At 46.5% G+C, this 20,721-nt stretch overlaps 1 protein-coding gene across 1 annotated transcript in view; it reads right to left on the bottom strand.

Moving 5' to 3' along the window:
• LRRCC1 (leucine rich repeat and coiled-coil centrosomal protein 1) overlaps positions 1–20,721 on the bottom strand; it is a 110,318-nt gene that overhangs the window by 68,495 nt on the left and 21,102 nt on the right. The window contains exons 8-10 of the mRNA XM_082258515.1: positions 16,331–16,532; positions 10,134–10,282; positions 525–729 (exon numbers count right to left, since the gene is read on the bottom strand). Of these exons, the coding sequence (XP_082114641.1) occupies positions 525–729; positions 10,134–10,282; positions 16,331–16,532 (556 nt within the window). The remainder of the gene's footprint in view (positions 1–524; positions 730–10,133; positions 10,283–16,330; positions 16,533–20,721) is intronic.

Below are 20,721 nucleotides of genomic sequence, written 5' to 3'. Positions count from 1 at the left end.
CTACAATCTTGTCCCTGACGTCCTTTGACAGCTCTTTGGTCTTGCCTATGATAGTGAGGTTTGAATGGAAGATAGAGATTCTGTGGACATGTGTCTTTTATATACATAATGAGTTGTCGTTAGGAGCACCTTCTTAAATGGACAGGACTAATGTGTGTACCAAATGAGCACATACTGTAGGCAGTCTGTGTGAGCCAGAATTACTGTTGGTTGGTAGGGGATCACTGAGCTGCAACTCAATTTATAACATTTGTATCATGTGTTTTTTCTGGATTTTTGGTTGATATTCTGTCTCTATTATTTAAAATACACCTATGATAACAAATATAGACGCTTCATTTCTTTGTAAGTGGGCAAACTTACAAAATCTGCAAGGGATCAAATAATTAATACATTGGTACACTTTAGGAAATAAACTCCCTAAGCATCAGACATTGAAAGCAGTGATTCTTGTTTAAAGCCAAGCCTATACAAGAAAAATTATGTTAGAAATTAATTTTGAAAAAGTTATGAATATCCTGTACCTCCAGTGTTTCCTGCTGGATACTTTGTTTTTCTAATTTAGACATTGCATCTTCCATCTTTCTAAATGTTTGCTGATATTCTTCTTCTTTACTAGCAAACTGCTTTATTTTATTGGTAAGCCTCTCATTTTCTTCTTTTAACTGGTGCAAAAGTGCTTGTAATGTACATTTTGCATTTTTCTCCTTCAGAAGCAATTCTTTAACCCTACAAAAACACATAAGAAAAACATTACTTTACATTTGCAATGGCTGTACAAAATTCCTCTAATATTAGATGGTGTTTAAAGTGGTTCTAAAAGCCCCCCCCCCCTCCGTGCCCCTTATACTTACCTGGGCTTGAACCTAATTCAGCGGTGTGCACAAGAGCTGCGGCTCTCCCGGCTCTGCAAAGACAGATAGAAGCGGGCGATATTGGCTCCTGCCAATCAAATTCTGTGACGAGCGAATGGGGCCGAGCCACCCTGTCTGTGTCAAAGGACATACACAAGGGGGCTCGGAAATGAGCCCACACAAGTGTCCCCATGGGAAGCAGATTCCTATGGGGGCACGAACCGAAGAGGAGGAGCCAGGGGTGCCAGCAGAGTACCCCAGAAGAGGAGAATCAGGGCTGATCTGTGCAATACCATTGCACAGAGCAGGCAAGTATGACGTTTATTATTTTAAAGAAAAAAAAACCCAGAAGGTTTAATTTTATTTTAAGGAAAGAAAAAACCTGGGTGCCGCCGCCTTTCCCCATAGACTTACCTGAGTCTTATCTCAATACAGCAATGTGCATGAGGGCAGTAGCTCTCCCTCTGAATGGACACACAGAGCGTGGCTCGGAGGCCTAGGGATGCTGTAAATATCCATTTTAAAACATAACTTACCAAAAATGAACCAAGTTAGCCAGTCTTTTAAATTTTAATAATAAACAGAATAGCATTTTTTTTTTCATAAAATGCTGCAAGGATAAAGCCATTACTATCTATAACCAGGCCAGATGCAGAAGCAGCAGAAAGTTTTTTTTTTTTTTTTTTTTTAGAGTATAAGGTAGACTGTAAACACAGATGGACCCTGGGTAGGCTTGACACTGAATGCACATCTGAGGTTTAGGTTTTCTGTGTCTAACTTTCATGTTAAGGGTGTAAGGGGAATAAAGCTGGGCATAAACTTTTTTTTTTTTTTCATTCAAATGGGGTGGATGGAGGAATACACTGATCAGAAGCTGCAGATGATTAGCTGCAGCCGCAGATCAAGGAAATTTTTCCAACAAGTCCTTTCCACAGAAGTAGATTAAGCAATTACCTTCTATTGAGCAGGGAATGCCACACACTGATCAAAATTTGGAAAGTCCCTGCTGAACTAGCTGTATTTCGATCAGTTTATGACCAGCTTTAGAGATGGGGGCATTTCAAAGTGAAAGCACACCTTAAGGCTACATTCACACCTGAGCGTAGCGTTTTTCGCGCGTTTTTTACCGCGATTTTACCGCGATTTTTGCGGCGTTTTTTACCGCGATTTTACCACGATTTTTGCCGCGATTTTTGTGCAGGCGTTTTTAGATTGAATAGAGATCAATGGAAAACGCCTGTAATCTGCCCAAAAAGAAGCTCATGTACTTTTTTGAGCGTTGGGCGTTTTGTATACAGCTTCAAAACGCTCAGATGTGAACAGGGGCCATTGAAATGAATAGGATTTGTCTTGTTGGGCGTTTTGAGAGCTGATCCTAGAGCAGAAAAACGCCCCAAAAACGCCCCAAAACGCCTACATGTGAACGGAGCCTAAAGAATTCTCTAGCTAAAAAACAAAACAAACAAAAAAAAAAAAAACACCACAAGTTTCATGTTCTGATCCCTTTAGGTGGCACTGACAAGTTTCTCACCTACTACAGCTACCATCCCAACAGAGAGCTGAAATGTTATAGGTATATCTGGTTTTGCCTTCCATCTATTCCCACATAGCAATGATGTTTAGCACGGTCAAATTTCTTCTTCGAAGAATACTAGTTGCCTGCTGTCTCTAGCTTCAGAGTTACAATATTGAAAAAGCATGCAGATTAGAAAGTCATAGTAAAGTCAGAACTCGTAATCTACATGCAACTGTGGCCAAAAGTTTTGAGAATGACACAAATATTAATTTTCAGAAAGTCTGCTGTCTCAATTTTTATGATGACAATCTGCATATACTCCAGAATGTTATATTCAGATGAATTGCAATTAATTGAAAAGTCCCTCTTTGCCATGAAAATGAACTTAATCCCATAAAAAAAAAATTTCCACTGCATTTAAGAAGGTTTTACCTATCACTACCTGAGTGTTGTGCGTCTGACCGGGCGGTGCGACTGAGCGTTGTGCATCTGACCGGGCGGTGTGACTGAGCGTTGTGCGTCTGACCGGGCTGTGCGACTCAGTGTTGTGCGTCTGACCGGGCTGTGCGACTCAGTGTTTTGCGTCTGACCGGGCTGTGCGACTCAGTGTTTTGCGTCTGACCGGGCTGTGCGACTCAGTGTTTTGCGTCTGACCGGGCTGTGCGACTCAGTGTTTTGCGTCTGACCGGGCTGTGCGACTCAGTGTTTTGCGTCTGACCGGGCTGTGCGACTCAGTGTTTTGCGTCTGACCGGGCTGTGCGACTCAGTGTTGTGCGTCTGACCGGGCTGTGCGACTGAGTGTTGTGCGTCTGACCGGGCTGTGCGACTCTGTGTGGTGCGTCTGACCGGGCTGTGCGACTGAGCGTTGTGCGTCTGACCGGGCTGTGCGACTGAGCGTTGTGCGTCTGACCGGGCTGTGCGACTCAGTGTTGTGCGTCTGACCGGGCTGTGCGACTCAGTGTTGTGCGTCTGACCGGGCTGTGCGACTCAGTGTTGTGCGTCTGACCGGGCTGTGCGACTCAGTGTTGTGCGTCTGACCGGGCTGTGCGACTCAGTGTTGTGCGTCTGACCGGGCTGTGCGACTCAGTGTTGTGCGTCTGACCGGGCTGTGCGACTCAGTGTTGTGCGTCTGACCGGGCTGTGCGACTGAGCGTTGTGCGTCTGACCGGGCTGTGCGACTCAGTGTTGTGCGTCTGACCGGGCTGTGCGACTCAGTGTTGTGCGTCTGACCGGGCTGTGCGACTCGGTGTTGTGCGTCTGACCGGGCTGTGCGACTCGGTGTTGTGCGTCTGACCGGGCTGTGCGACTCGGTGTTGTGCGTCTGACCGGGCTGTGCGACTCGGTGTTGTGCGTCTGACCGGGCTGTGCGACTCGGTGTTGTGCGTCTGACCGGGCTGTGCGACTCGGTGTTGTGCGTCTGACCGGGCTGTGCGACTCGGTGTTGTGCGTCTGACCGGGCTGTGCGACTCGGTGTTGTGCGTCTGACCGGGCTGTGCGACTCGGTGTTGTGCGTCTGACCGGGCTGTGCGACTCGGTGTTGTGCGTCTGACCGGGCTGTGCGACTCTGTGTGGTGCGTCTGACCGGGCTGTGCGACTCTGTGTGGTGCGTCTGACCGGGCTGTGCGACTCTGTGTGGTGCGTCTGACCGGGCTGTGCGACTCTGTGTGGTGCGTCTGACCGGGCTGTGCGACTCAGTGTTGTGCGTCTGACCGCGCTGTGCGACTTAGTGTTGTGCGTCTGACCGGGCTGTGCGACTTAGTGTTGTGCGTCTGACCGGGCTGTGCGACTTAGTGTTGTGCGTCTGACCGGGCTGTGCGACTTAGTGTTGTGCGTCTGACCGGGCTGTGCGACTCAGCGTTGTGCGTCTGACCGGGCTGTGAGATTGTGAGTGTTGGGTGACTGACCGGTGTCAAGTGAGTGGAGCGGAATACCAGAGGGTGAGAAGGTAGCGTTAGGAAGTCAGGAAATAGCCACATAGGATAGACTTAAATCGCTGAATCCCCATTAGATTAGATAGTAGGTACAATGCCCGGCGGGTGTGGAGATGCGACTCGGTGTACATCTTGTGATATGTATGCGTTCCTCGGTCATGCGATCGAGGGCGAATACAAATGCGTAAAATGTGAGCACGTTGCTTCCCTGGAAGCTCAGGTCCTGAATCTAGGGAAGCAGCTGGCAACACTGAGACGAATGTCCATACCGGAGGAGAGCCAGGATTGTACCAATCAGGTGCAGACAGGGGCCTGCACAGAGGTGGGCGGAGTATCGGAGGTGCAGGCATCAGAGCAGAGCAGAGGGGTGACAGTTAGGAGGGGTAGAAGGGGACAAGTCAAGGAGGCTGATCCTGGGCTGGAGCACCCCAATAGATACGCCCCGTTGTGTGATGTTGGGGAAACCAGTCAGGGACCAGCATTGCTGGAGCAGAGTGACGCCCCTAGCTGCCAGGGGAAGAACTCCTCCAGTGAGGCCGGGAGAAAGGGAAAGGAAAGACAGGTGCTGGTGGTAGGGGACTCAATTATTAGAAGGGCAGACAGTGTAATCTGTGACATAGACCGTGTGCGCCGAACAGTCTGTTGTTTGCCGGGCGCTCGGGTTCGGCACATCGCGGATCGGGTGAACAGATTATTGGGTGGAACTGGGGAAGACCCAGCTGTCATGGTACACGTGGGTACCAATGACATAGGCAGAGGAAGACGGAGAGTCCTAAACGATTTCAGGGACTTAGGCGCTAAGTTGAGGACTAGGACCTCCAAGGTAGTATTTTCCGAAATACTACCTGTACCTCGAGCCACACCAGAGAGGCAGCGGGAGATTAGGGAAGTTAACGAGTGGCTGAGGAGCTGGTGTAGTAAGGAGGGTTTCGGGTTCCTGGAGAACTGGGCCGTCTTCTCAGTCGGTCACCGGCTCTTTGGTAGGGACGGATTGCACCTAAATGGGGTGGGTGCAGCCGTACTGGGTGAGAGGATGGCCAAAAAGTTAGAGGGGCTTTTAAACTAGGGAATGGGGGGGAGGGTACAGATGTAGAATTAGCCAGTGGAAAGCAAGTTTCAGAGGGCAGAAATGGGGGCATTAGCGGTAGGGTGTTCGGAGCCCCTATACCCAGGGTGGGTACGGGGAAAAATCAAGAGAGCAGCCTAAAAACATCAAAATTACGAGGCTTATATACCAATGCCAGAAGCCTGGCCAACAAGATGGGAGAGCTGGAGCTGCTGATGTTTGAGGAGGACTTAGATTTTGTGGGGATAACTGAGACTTGGTTTGACAGCTCTCATGACTGGATGGCGACCATTCAGGGGTATTCCCTTTATCGCAGAGATAGAGAGGGTAAAAAAGGGGGAGGGGTATGTTTGTATATTAAGAACAGTATACAGGTAAATATGAGGGATGATATTAATAATGGAGCTATGGACGAGGCAGAATCCCTATGGGTAGAGCTTCAAAGGAAAGGCACGGTGGGGAAGGTAATATTGGGCGTATGCTATAGGCCCCCAAACCAGAGGGAGGAGGGTGAGGCAGACCTCATGTTACAGATAGGATTGGCAGCAAGGATGGGAAATGTCATTATAATGGGGGACTTTAATTATCCAGATATAGACTGGGCAGAAGGAACCGCGCATTCAGCCAAGGCTCGGCAGTTCCTAAATGTTTTGCAGGACAATTTCATGGGTCAGATGGTGAATGCACCGACAAGAAGCAATGCGGTACTTGACCTACTGATTACCAACAATACAGACCTGCTCACGGATATAGAAATACGGGACAACTTAGGGAACAGTGACCATAGGTCAATTGGTTTCAGTATTAATTACAGTAATAGGAAACACAAGGGTAATATAAGGACACTGAATTTCAAAAGAGCCAATTTCCCTAAACTGCGCTCACTGCTAGAAAATATCAAATGGGATAGAACCCTGGGAACAAAGAACACGGAGGAAAAATGGGAGTGCTTCAAGAGCATACTTAACAAGGGGGTGGGCCAGTGCATTCCACTGGGAAATAAATTTAAAAGAGCAAAACTAAACCCTGGGTGGCTAAACTCCAACATAAAAATGTATATTAGAGCTAAAGAAAAGGCCTTCAAAAAATACAAGACTGAGGGGTCATTGGCAGCATTTAAGCATTACAAAGAGTGCAATAAGAAATGTAAAGATGAAATCAGGGCGGCTAAAATAGAACACGAGAGACATATAGCGGAGGAGAGTAAAAAGAACCCCAAGAAATTCTTTAAGTATATAAACAGTAAGAAAGCAAGGCCAGAACACATTGGCCCCATAAAAGATGATAAAGGAAAAATGGCCACTGAGGACAGAGAAAAGGCGGAAGTGTTAAATAATTTCTTTTCTTCAGTCTTCACAAAGGAATCGGGGGGCTACATGAACCCCGCTTGTAAGGCCGAACTAAATAATACACCTCAGGAAGTGCCGCCATGGCTAACAGAGGATAGACTTAGAGCTAAACTAGAGAAACTTAACATAAATAAATCCCCGGGACCGGATGGCTTGCACCCAAGGATTCTAAATGAGCTCAGCCAGGTGATTGCCAGACCATTATTCTTGATCTTTAAGGATAGTTTACAGACAGGTATGGTGCCAGCTGATTGGAAAAAAGCCAACGTGGTACCAATATTTAAGAAGGGGCCGAGATATATCCCGGGTAACTATAGGCCGGTCAGCCTAACATCTGTAGTCTGCAAAATTTTGGAGAGGATGATAAGGGACCACATACAAGACTTTAGTAATGAAAACGGTATTATAAGTAGTAATCAGCATGGATTCATGAAAAATCGTTCATGCCAAACCAATCTATTAACCTTCTACGATGAAGTGAGCTGCCACTTAGATAAAGGTAAGCCTGTGGATGTGGTGTATCTGGACTTTGCAAAGGCCTTTGACACCGTTCCCCACAAACGCTTACTGTACAAACTAAGGAAGGTAGGTATGGACCATAAGGTGAGTACCTGGATAGAGAACTGGCTCCAGGGGAGAGTACAGAGGGTGGTGATTAATGGGGAGTACTCGGATTGGGCGGGTGTGGAAAGTGGGGTCCCCCAGGGTTCTGTCCTGGGACCAATCCTGTTTAATTTATTCATAAATGATCTAGAGGAGGGGATATCTAGTACAATCTCAGTATTTGCAGATGATACTAAATTAGGCATGCCAATATCTTCTATGCAGGATGTGGAAATCTTGCAAGCAGACCTGAACAAAATAACGGGGTGGGCAACTACATGGCAGATGAGATTTAATGTAGAAAAATGTAAAGTAATGCACTTGGGGGCCAGAAACCAGAAAGCAAGCTACTCACTAGGGGGGGAACCTCTGGGTGAGTCTAGGATGGAAAGGGACCTGGGGGTACTGGTAGACAACAGGCTTGGAAGTGGCATGCAATGCCAAGCCGCTGCAAGCAAAGCCAACAGAATACTGGGTTGTATAAAAAAGGGGATTCACTCCAGAAATAAAGAGATTATTCTTCCACTCTACAAGACTCTGGTCCGGCCACATCTGGAGTATGCTGTCCAGTTCTGGGCACCGGTCCTCAGGAAGGATGTGCTGGAACTGGAGAAAGTCCAGAGAAGGGCAACAAAAATAATTAGGGGAATGGAGGACATCGGCTATGAGGAAAGACTACAAGCACTGAACCTATTCTCTCTGGAGAAGAGACGCTTGAGGGGGGATATGATATCAATGTACAAATACTGTACTGGCGACCCGAGCATAAGGAACAAACTATTTAGAGTAAGGGAATACAATAAGACACGTGGCCACTCACTAAAACTAGAGGAAAGGCGGTTTAACCTTAAAGTGCGTAAGGGGTTCTTCACTGTAAGAGCGGTAAGGATGTGGAATTCTCTTCCGCAAGCAGTCGTATCAGCGGGGAGCATTGATAGTTTCAAAAAACTATTGGATGGACACCTTAAAGACCACAACATACAGGGGTATACAATGTACGGTTAAAAGCAAACACACACACATAGGTTGAACTGGATGGACTTGTGTCTTTTTTCAGCCTCACTAACTATGTAACTATGTAACTATGTAACTATGTTTTAGGGTGTCCAAGAAAGTCCAGCAAGCTCCAGGGCCATCTTTTACAGTTGATTCAGCTGCAGGATCGGGGCACCACCAGAGCGCTTGCTCAGGCAGGTGTGAGTGCATTGGCACGCACAGTGAGGAGAAGACTTTTGGAGGATGGCCTGGTGTGAAGGAGGACAGCAAAGGAGCCACTTCTCTCCAGTAAAAATATCAGGGACAGACTGACATTCTGCAAAAGATACAGGGATTGCACTGCTGAGGACTGGGGTAAAGTCATTTTCTCGATGAATCCTCTTTCCGATTGTCTGGGGCATTCAGAAAAACCTTGTTCGGAGAAGAAAAGGTAAGTGCTACCATCAGTCCTGTGTCTTGCCAACAGTAAAGCATCCTGAGACTATTCATGTGTGGGGTTGCTTCTCAGCCAAGGGAGTGGGTTCACTCACAATTTTGCATAAGAACAGTTATGAATAAAGAATGGTACAAAAACATGCTCCGAGAGAAACTTCTCCCAACTATCCAAGAACAGTTTGGTGACGAACAATGCCTTTTCCAGCATGATGGAGCACCTTGCCATAAGGCAAAAAGTGATAACCAAGTGGCTTGGGGGACAAAACATCAAAATTTGGGGTTTATGGCCAGGAAACCCCCCAGACCTTAATCCCACTTCCCACTGAGAACTTGTGGTCAATCCTCAAGAGGTGAGTAAAAAAAAAAACACACACCTAAAAATTCTGACAAACTCCAAGTATTGATTATGCAAGAATTGGCTGCCATCAGTCAGGCCCAAAAGTTGATTGACAGCATGCCAGGGCGAATTGCAGAGGTCTTGAAAAAGGGTCAGCACTGGAAATATTGACTCTTTGCATAAATCGAATGTAAATGTCAATAAAAGCCTTTGATACTTATGAAATGCTTGTAATTATACTTCAGTATACCATAGTAACATCTGACTAAAGAATATAAAAACACTGAAGCAGCAGACTTTGTGAAAATTAATATTTGTGTCATTCTCAAAACTTTTTGCCACAGCTGTACTTGTTTGAGGTCAGTGGCTACAAAAGAAATGAACACATTGGATCAGCATGACAACCACACAACTAGAATTTTCAGAACAATGTTTTTCAGCACATTTCTTATCCCACCATCAAACAATTTCGACATGGTTGTCTTGCTTTATGTACTTCTTAAAGTGGAGCTTCAGTTGTTTTTGTGTTTATTAAAAGTCAGCAGCTACAAAAAGTGTAGCTGCTGACTTTTAATACTCTCCTGTTCCATGATCCAGCAATACGGCAGCCTGAAACCCCCGGTTCTCTCCCTCAGCTCTCCCTGGCATCACTAGTGTGGACACCCGACTGTGGCAGCTTACGGCTTCACAGCCGGGCATTCTTCTGGAACCTGCGACATGCCCCAGAAGAATGCAGAAGGAAAAGGGAGAGGAGAACTTCCTAGGTGGCTCAAGAGGATGTGGGAGTGGGTACCTCTCAAAATTAGGTACCCTCTAACCCCCCATCCCAAAAAACAAAAGTGGAAGTGTCAATTTTGGGTGGAACTTCACTTTAATAAATGCCAGTGTAAAAACCAAATCCTATGATTTACATAACACAGAAAAAAAGTGTATAAATGTGGCAAATAAACAAAAATAAAGAATGGCACTAAAGTTCTGATCTTTTAGGATTATGCATCCCAATAAGCTGAGGGTCCAATTATGTAGAATAATGCAGCTTTGCTCACCGATCCGTGGCATATACAGCCATGCTGTTTAGGTCTTTCTCCTCCTTAGCCTGACTTTGCAACTCTTTGATATTTTCTGTTAGCTTTACAACAAGCTGTTCAGCTTTCCATCGTCGTTCTCTTTCCTGATCCAATTCTTGAACAAGTGCCTGCAAAGCAAACACGACAAAATCCAATTTAATTCCGAAAAGCTTCAAAGCACTGCCTCATAAAAAACACATATACAGGCTCTAGTACCTTACAAGTACCTAGAAATGATTATTCTACAAGAACTGTAATTTAAGACTCACAGAACTCCTGTGACTTCTTCCCTGCTTGTAAGCTCCAGACCTTAGTGGCATATAGTAAAGAGACAACATGATTGCTATTTTGACATTTGATCTCAGCTGAAGGGGCCTAGAAGTCAGCCATACATTCACAGCTGGTCATTCAGCTACCTAACATTGTCCCCACATGCACAAACACAAGGGGTTCTCAGGAATGGAAGGGTGGTGGCAATTTTAAATCCTGCATTCAATGATCCATTCGTTGGGTCTGAGAAGGTTATAAAAGAATTCCCAGGTCGCCTCAACAGATTCTCTAAAGGCATGATAAAGCTGGGTATACAATAACAATGCAGGACAGCAAGGCGGCGTTGGTCTCCCTGACTGAATTATATCACACAGCAGCTCTCACTAATATGCTGCACTGATAGGTGGCATTGATGGGCAGCACTGATAGGCATTGAAAGCCAGCACTGACTGGCATCACTGATGGGCACTGCTGGGCTGCACTGATCATCAGGGCACTGATGATCAGTGCCCTAATTATCTGTGCAGTCTCCCCTGCAAGGAGATGCCACTGATCCACTTTCCTCTCCTAATACTCGGTCAGTGTGAGATGAGGAGAGCCGATAAACTGCACTTCTGTGTTAACATGTGATTACCCATGTGATCAGCTGTGTTCAATCACAGCTAAAGAGCCGTGTCATCGGCTCTTTCCCAGGATCACTGGGCGCGAGACACTGTGTCGACGTCATATGACATCGTCCCAGAATGAGGGGGGATCCCGCCAGCTGTCATTTTGCTATACGGCAGGCTGTGGTTAAACATAGTCTCCACTTACTTCATTCCTCCTGACCTCGGACGATAGATTTACTCCATAAATGGTATAAGCAGGGGCTCCTTACTCCTATGTCATCAGACCCGTCCCCACTAACCTCTTTGACAATCCAGCATTTCCTCAGGATGTGGGCACTCCTTCAATGGGATCATTCCACCGCTCTGACTGGCCTGTAGCACAAACATTTATTCATTCTCGCATGGGCGTCCCCATCTTTGGAGTGGGTCAAAGGTACTGACTTACAACGCTTTCATCTGTCGTCTTTTTGCCTCTAAACATACACACTGTTCATTGATGGAGTTCGAAACAGCTGTGCTCTCTTCATGAGATGCCTAGACATCTACTTTCTAAAATATAATAGCTTCTCCACTCCTTGCTACATAAAGTTCTCCAGACTTGTATCAGGAGGTGGTCCACGAAATTGGGTAGACATCTTTGCCACAGAATGGCAGAGTTCTTTGCCATTTACTCATAAATCTACAATCTCTTGTTATGCCAAAGAAAATAATTTCAGGATCCTTTCCCTCCTCTTGGGATCAGATATTCCCTTCCACACCTAGTGGTTGTTGGATATGTGACTGAGAAAGGCATTTATCTACATATCTGGTGGGACTGCCCCAGGATTAAGTCCTTTTGGACTTTTTTCCCCATTTACAATAGAGTCTATGAGGAGTCTTTAACTTTGTCCCCAGAGATTGCATTGCTTTCCATGCTCCCAGGCTCAGTTCCATCACAAAAGCAGAGATAACTGGCAACAAGTCTGGGAAACTTCTAGCGAGGCTGTGCAAGGGCGTACATGTCCCTACTCGCATAACATCACTTCATGACACCCAAGGTAACACTCACACCTCCCTGACGACATTAGTTCCATTCTCAAACAATACTATACCACTCTATACAGCCCAGACCCTATTGATCAAAAAGCTGCCCAGGAATTCCTAAAGGAAGTTCCCCTCCCTCAAATCGACCCCCCTCTCCTCTCCTAACTCAATTCTCCGTTCACCGAGCAAATGGGAAAGCCCCGGGCCCAGACGGTTATACCCCCGAGTTCTACAAGCTAGCGGCACACACTGTGGGCCCAACTCTGGCGAGGGTCTACCAAGAACTTCTTCAGGGTGGGAACTACCTCCCATCAGGTTACCAGGCCCACATAAATCTGATAGCCAAAAAGGGAAAAGACCCATCAGAACCTATCTCCTATAGACCAATCTCCCTCTTCAACCTGGACTCTAAAATCCTCACCAAGATAATCCCAAATAGACTGGCCAAAATCATGCCAACCTAATTCATCCAGCACAGGCAGGCTTCACTCAAAGCTGTTCTGAATGTTCCAATATTCTAAAAGTTCTCACGGTTCTCGAGCATGCCAAGACAACCCCCAGTGACGATATAGCCATAATATCTCGATGCAGAGAAAGCCTTCGACAACGTGGGCTTTCCCTGGTTGTTGTTAGTCTTCTATTTTGGATTCTCCGGACCCTTACTTCACCTAATTACTACTATGTATGCTGCTCCTACAGCATACATAGTAGCAGCCAGCCTCAACTCAAAATCTTTCAAACTTTACAAAGAAACCAGGCAAGGGTGTTCCCTCTCCCCACTTCTCTTCAATCCAGCCCACGAACCTCTCTAACGTTTTCTTCTCTCCCACCCCTCCCTACACGGTGTACATATTGGCTATCAGGAACTCTGTCTAGCTCTGTCTGCTGATGACATACTCATCTTTTTTGCTCCAACCCGCATCGGACATGCCCCTCATACAGGACATTTTCACAAGGTTCAGAGGATACTCAGGCCTTCGAAACAACTTTGCCAAAAGCGAGATTCTTCCTCTCTTCCACTCCAGGACCCCCTTCATGGGCTGCTTTCTCTATTTTTTCGGTAGCAAAAAGTCATATCACCTACTTAGGGATAAAAATAAAAACAAATCCGTAAAACTCCCACTTCCCTCTATAATCTCAATTTCACCTCTGAAATCTCTAGATTCATTGATGAATTGGAGATGTGGATGGACCTCCCCATCTCACTCTTTGGGAGGTGTCCTTTGTTTAAAATAGTCAACTACGACACAAAGATGTCCAAAGAATACATAAAGCCTTATCCAATTTTCTATGGCAGAGATGACGCCCCTGCATCTCACTGAGCAAACCTTTCCTCCCGATGAGCGAGGGGAGAGCCAACCTCCCATATAATAGTGTGTATAATTTTTCTTGCCTTTTAAGAATATGTCTAGACTGGATCTCACAAACTTACAGATACTCCAACTTTGACATAGAAACCCAAATGGCTACTCCAGACAGCCTACAGACTCTTCCTCAATGCAAACTCCGCTCTGCCCCCCTCATCTCCATAAAAACCTGCTTTATCGTGACACGCTGATTGCCCACCTGGTAGGTCAGACGAAAATGAAACCTTTCCCCTTGGGTATCTCAACACCTTCCAATCCACGATAATTCGTCATTCCAGCCTACCAAGTCTCATCCAGGCTTAAAAACCAGGACCCACCCTAAATTATTGCATTTTGCTCAACTCTGACTCGGACACAGGCAACGCCAGACCGATTTCCCAAAATCTGACCCTCTTCAACTTACCAAAACACCACTTCCTGCACGTTCATCAAGCTGTCCAACATGTTGCCAGCTTATGCCCAAACAAACCTCAATGCTTCCGACGTTCCTTTCTGGACACCCTCTTGGAACAATGACGATTCAAGATATCGGACATATATAAACCTCTGAACACACGTCCCATGAAACCCCTACAAGCAACTTCTGTCGCATCATGGAATGCTACCCCCAAAGCAGTGAGCCGAATTCTAACTGGATTTCTCTCTACATATTTCTTTGTCACAAACAAATTCTGTCACGAACACCAATTTAAAATAATGAATCGTTCCTATATTCCTTTTCTGACCTCAACACAACAATCATCCAAGTATCAATGTCCTCTATGCAGTCAGGAAAGGCCTTCATAGCTCCACAGATTTGCTCCACAACTTGACTTCTCCTTCTCCATTCGTATGACTATCCAATGATCAACACCTCAACCCAATAAAGCTTCACGTCAGCCAGACCGTGCCATACTCAAAAAATGGTCCAGCCCCCAACAATTCAAGACGTTAAGATTGCACTCACATCCCTCTTGAACAAGCAAAAGCTTGATGCAACCTTAACCAAACGAGGACTGCCACCCCGATTCCAAAGCAAATGTGCAACCTTCATCCCTACAGCACTACCAGCTACAGACCACACAGGTCTCCTTCCCTTCTGCAACCAATAGAGCCCCCCTCACAACAGCAGATTTTTTTCACCAGAAGGTATAATATGATCTGCAAAAAACCCAACCCAATGGCACTCCTACTCAACGCTTTTTTTATCCAGTATCTAACACCAACGAGTGCCCACCCCCACCTACTGCAATGACTCTCAATTATGTGCTCACCCCTGGTCTCCCCTACCCCCCCCTCCTCTTTTTTGATGCCATATGATTCATAGGAGTCAAAATTACCCACCCTACCCCCTGTTACTTCTTTCTCACACCCGATCCCCAACTTGTATTGTAAAGCCACAATATTGGTGCTAACGCACATGTGTTTCATTCCATATATGTTCCATCCATAGTCTCCAAACTACGTTCATTCTATTGTCTGCTACATTTTTTCACATGCTATTTGAACCAGAAGATACTTCATAAGCTTATATGAGTTACGGCCTGCCTACCCCATCTCCTGTTTTCAGACCTGAAGCGGGGTGAAGCCGAAGGAAATGGAGAGATATCTCTTCACCCTTCATTATGTACCGCCTCATTATTGTGCTGATACACCCCTTCAAATCTGTATTGTAACAAATATTTCTGTACCCTATTCAGCGTTTGCCTGCCTGCTTTATTCAGGGATAGCCTCTATATGTTTATCTTGCTATGGATACTTTGTTCCCTGTCAGCTTAAAAAAAACAAATAAAGCATTTAAAAAGAAAAAAAAAAAAAGCAGAGATAACTAGGATTCTTTTAATCTGCGGCCCGACAGCTTATACCAGTGATTGCGAACCTTGGCACCCCAGATGTTTTGGAACTACATTTCCCATGATGCTCAACTACACTGCAGATTTTGCGTTTTATTGTATATTTCCACTGGATACTGTTATATCCCAGTTTCTTACAGAGTCTCTTGACTCTTTTTGACTCTAAAAGTAGACACAAAAATAGGCTGCATTACAATCTGTATTAACAATAAAGAAATATTTGCCTCTAAAAATCAGGTAATTGGTGGTACCTGGAGTCCAGCACTGTCCTCCCGCAACCAGTTCTTACTGCTACGAATCACCCGCACCCCAGTCTTGGATATGGGAGCCAACTGTGACTTCCTGAGAAATCCCAGCCAGCTTCCCACTGTTCATGTGTGTGATTGCAACAGGCTCTGCAGCCTCCTAGGGTTGTGTGACATGTCCCAGGAGGCTGCAGGTGTGTGTGTGTGGGGGGGGGGGGGGGTTATGAAGAGGGCATGCCTTGATGCAATTTATGGGTGAGAACTGAGGAAGTGGGAGCAGATAGCTGTCAAAAAGCACCCGCTCCCAGTAAAAAATATCTATATGTTAAGGGCAGGGGTGGAGGAGAGGAGGAATAGCATTTTTTTCACTTTTGAATACAGGTCAGCTTTAAAGAAGTATTGCCAAAGGTATACTTCTCCTGTAGGTCACACAGGAGTGCAGTTCATTCTGCACTCCTATGACCCCTTTTCAACAGACAGGGGGCTATAGCCTACATCACTCAGCCGGTCCAGGCTCAAGAAAGATCCTGACTTTACACAGTCAGGATCCACCCAGATGCCTGGACCGGCAGCTGGATCAGCCTCTCAGCAAGCCTCTCACCCCCACCACAGCCCAGCGCTCCAGTGAGTGCTGGAGAGGCAGAGCAGGGACCTACAGACAGTCACAAGCTCTCTGCTCAATGAACACTGAAAATGGAGTGATCAGTGGTCTTTGATTGCTTAGGTTTTAGAAGCGATGGGGGACAGATGCTGCATCCACCTAAGCGAGTATAAAATTTAAAACATTTTTTTAAACCTAAACTTCTCTTTTAATGGCTCATAACTCCATACCCTATATGTAGATTCCTCCACTGAATTGGATACTGATGGTTCTAGTCTTCTTTGTGAAGATCTTAAAGGCCCAACAAGTCGTGCCGAGACCTGTTCCGTACTGTCTGTATTTGCTCTTTCTGATGATCCACTGCTGGGTCTCTGCATTTTCCTGTGAGGGCTGGGGCTCCTCTGCTTCCTGGTTGCAATCTGCTTAGATACACTGTAAAATGTAAGAGGACAGCAGACAATAACTCAACTTGTTTTAGCCTATGAAGGCTGCAGCTCTACAGAATGGAAATGGTGATTAATTCGACATAACCACAGCTAAGTGATTGAATACCATATAATATTTATAAACAGTGCAAGGGCCCCCATAACTAAACACTGCTCCTCCACAGAATGGATTTCCTATGCGTTTACTGAAACAGTTTGAATAAATAATCAAATTTTACAATGCGACCGTTATTAAATCACACAAAATATAAGTATTAGCATACATACAACAAAACCATATTCTCACACAAAAATTGCTAGCAGTTAGGGCCAGTTCACACCAGAACACAGTGCAGGAAACCGAGGTTCACACCACACTTGCAATCTGCAGCAGGTGTCAATGCAATTCTAAAGAAACCCCAAAGGCAAGTCGCAAACCCAGTGTGTTTTCCTGCACTGGATCGTATGATACAGAAGTACTATGCGACATGGTTGCTGTGTGTTTTGTAAAGGTAGTGCATGTAATACTTTTGCTGCGATCCAGCACAATTTCAGCCTATTCAAAAGAATGGGCTGAAATTGGACTGTACCCAGATTGCATGGTGTGAACTGCCCTAAAAGTGGTGATTACCTATAGGCAAATCTTGCCCGTAGATGCCTACCTGAAATTGTGCCGTTTAGGAGATATGAACATCGGCTCCAGCTGATGGCATATCTAGCGCAGTACTGACTGCATTTACAAAGGACTGACTGTACCATGAATGCAGAGAGCGCCGTGCCAAGATGGTGACTTGCATGTACGGGAGTGACGCTGTCGTGGCAGAACCAAACGGCTGGACAGCAAACCCGAAAAGAAGACCGTGTGAAGACACAAGGGCCAGGAGCAGTGAAAGTAGCCCACTGGAGGGCTCTGTTTGAAAGGGAAGTCTGTCGCAATGTGCTAGTATGTGGAACATTATAGTACATTAGAGCAATGACCTGCAAGGGGACCATTTTTCCTTTTTTTTTTTGGTAAAGCCCACTGTCAGCTGACGTCACAGCCACTCCAGGCTTTGGAAGCATCCTGACAATGAGGTTGTAATTCACCCAGATGCCGCAGCTTCTCAGTGTGCTGCCAAGAGCCTGAGGCAGCTGCTTATGACCCATCCCAGTGCGGTAGTGAGCAATGGAAAAGCAGAGAAGAGATCGGTGACCGTCAGCAATCTCAGGTCAGAGCCGACCGAGAACTGAGCGGTCAGTAGTTCTCTGGCTTACAGCCAACGGAGGACAGCTGCAGCATCATAACGATGTTGCAGTAGGGAAGCAAATTAGAATTTTTGTAAGAACTTACCATAAAATAATTTTCTCTGAGTCCTTTGACAGATGCAGCCACTTCATAGTTTCCTCACAAATGGGTAATGCGCCACCTACAGGAGTAGACTAGGCAGTGAAACTATTTAGAAAAACTTTTCACTAGACACACCATTAGGGGCTGTCACATCCAGCTTATGAATCAGTTTCGTAGCAAGCAGTAAAGGAAAAAAAGACAACCGACCCCAATAGAGGGGCGGGGGCTGCATCTGTCAGAGGACTCAGAGAAAATAATTTTATGGTAAGTTCTTACAAAAATTCTATTTTCTCTTACGTCCTCTGACAGATGCAGCCACTTCATAGTTTCCTCACAAATGGGATGTCCCAAAGCAGTGTAGGCATGAGGGGTGGGAAGAAATGCAACCAACTAAACGGTAACGATCCATCAAGGCCAGAAAAAAAACATAGCCAACAGGGCAGCATAAGCTCAACCAACAGGAGCTAACCTCAAAAATGAAAATTCACCCCAGGAAGAGAAAACCAAGTCTCTTCAGCAAACAGCAGCCAGAAAAACCTTGCGGCCAAAGGAAGCATCAGAGGATGCTATTAAGTCATCTTGTAGAATTTTGTTAAAGTGTGTACGGACGACCAGGTCACCGCCTTACACACCTGAACCACAGAAGCCTGATGGCGAAAAGCCCAAATGGGACTCATGGCTCTAGTAGAATGTGCCTTCACAGGGAAAGGAGGAACCTGACCCTTTAAAGAATAGGCCCGAACAACCGTCTGATGCATTTGGAAATGGTTGCAGCGGACACAGCGGAACCCTTACGAGGTTCCTTTGGGAAGGACAAACAGGGAATCAGACGTCCGAAAAGATTCTGTGGCCGACAGGTAAACCCTGATCGCCCAGACCACATCCAGTGAATGCAGAGCAAATTCCTTGCAACACAATATCTTCATTGAGGTGGAGAGCAGACACCACCTTAGGGAGAAAAGATTTGTGTCACAGAACAACCTTATCCCTATGAACGACCAGATAAGGCGAACAGCAAGACAGCACCGCCAACTCAGACACCCTGCGAGCAGAGGCGATAGCCACCAGAAAGGCGACCTTCTGGGACAACACAGGCAGAGAGAATATTCTCAAAGGGAGGTCGTTGCAAAGCAGACAAAACCAAATTCAGATCCCACGGAGGCAAGGGGGGGATATCCCTGAGGGAGCCAGATGACGCACTCCTTGAACAAAAGTGCGAATCAAGGAATTAGTCGCCAAGGGACGCTGGAAGTAAATGGCCAAGGCCGACACCTGACCTTTGAGCGTGCCCAAAGCCAAACGTTGCTCCACACCTTTCTGCAAGAAAGCCAAGACCCTTGCCATCGAAAAGGAACGAGGATGCAACCGTTGCGACTCACATCAGGCAATATACACCTTCCAGGTACGATGGTAAATCTTCCTGGAGGTAGCCTTTCGAGCCCTCAACAAGGTAGGAATCACAGCATCAGAGAGACCTCTGTTTCTCAACACCTGGCCTGCAACAGCCTGGCCCTTCAAATCCGCGAGAGCGGTCCACACCGCCAAACCGCGCTACCGCTGGAGTCCCCCTTTAGCTTGCAGCAAAACTGATAATAGCTAAACGTGTCTGAAAAATGCCCAAAAGGACTAAAAACCCCCTTACTGTGCCAGAAATAGGATGAGCAGCCTCTCTCCACGTTGTCTGCAGAAAGTGAAACTCCTGAAAGGAAGTGACCTAATATCACTAAAGGCCGAACTCCCCCTGAGCCACAAAAACATGGTGCCATAATAAAGCATAGAAAGACAGAGAAAATGGCCGCCGCCCATACAGTGCGGCCTGCCCACATCCAAGATGGCGTCCGAAAACGGCGCCAAAAACACACAGCAAGGCAGAAAATGGCTGTTGCCCTTACCTTGATGCAGCCTGGCCGCCCATACCCAAAATTGCCGCCGAGCACGGCGCCAACCAGCAATCAGGAGCCCAGGGAACAAGGCCACTGCGGGAATACACCACAGGGACCCCCCCCCCCAAGGACAAGGTGGTAGACATTCACCCCCCCAGGCGTGAAACGCTGCTATAGCGCCCCCATGAGGAGCAGGACCTGTCCTGACAGGCCAACGGGATCTTACAGAGACTGCAGCACTGACATCCACAGGAGTGGGCCCAGATCCCCTCCACCGATGATTGTCCCAGGGACACAGGGGGGCATTAGCACTCACCATACCATGGACTGCGTGCTCCGCTCCGAGGCAGCTCGTCTCCCACACTGAGTGGGGGGTGCTGCCAGCCAAGAAGGGTATGCTGCAACCAGGGCATTCCAGGGTGATGCGTCCCAATGAAAAACTCTGTTCGCAGGCTCATCCCCATCCATCGGGGCACCGTTGTGGCGAGGCCTGGGCAGACCACAACCTGCGCACGCTCGTTGGCCAGGCTGGGAGACCATAAGGATCTAGATTATCGAGTGCCAAACTGAAGCCCGGCTGTCGCTTGTAGTTCACCAGGAGGATCCCCCTGACTAGCTAGCAATAGTGAGTAAAGAAAATAAACAAACATTTCTCAAAGAAAATAAAAAACTTAGACCCAGCAGGGAAACCTAGGTCCTACTCCTAACACTAGGCAGCAAGAAACTGGTTAGTAAGCTGGATGTGTCTGGGGTAATGTCTGAGGGTGTGTCTAGTGAAAAGTTTTTCTAAATAGTTTCACTGCCCAGTCTAGGTGGCGCATTACCCATTTGTGAGGAAACTATGAAGTGGCTGCGTCTGTCAGAGGACGCAAGAGATATATATATGTATATTTTTTGTATTCCCACACTTCTCCTTTAATGTTAGGGCATGGAAAAAAAAAAAAACACTGGACCCAGGTCTCACTAAAGGTGGAAAATCACAGTCT

Source organism: Pelophylax lessonae (genome assembly GCF_965119305.1).
Source record: "Pelophylax lessonae genome assembly, chromosome: 5".
Taxonomy (NCBI): Eukaryota; Metazoa; Chordata; class Amphibia; order Anura; family Ranidae; genus Pelophylax; species Pelophylax lessonae.
The sequence above is the reverse complement of the archived record's forward strand: the minus strand, read 5'-3'. Positions and strand labels throughout refer to the sequence as shown.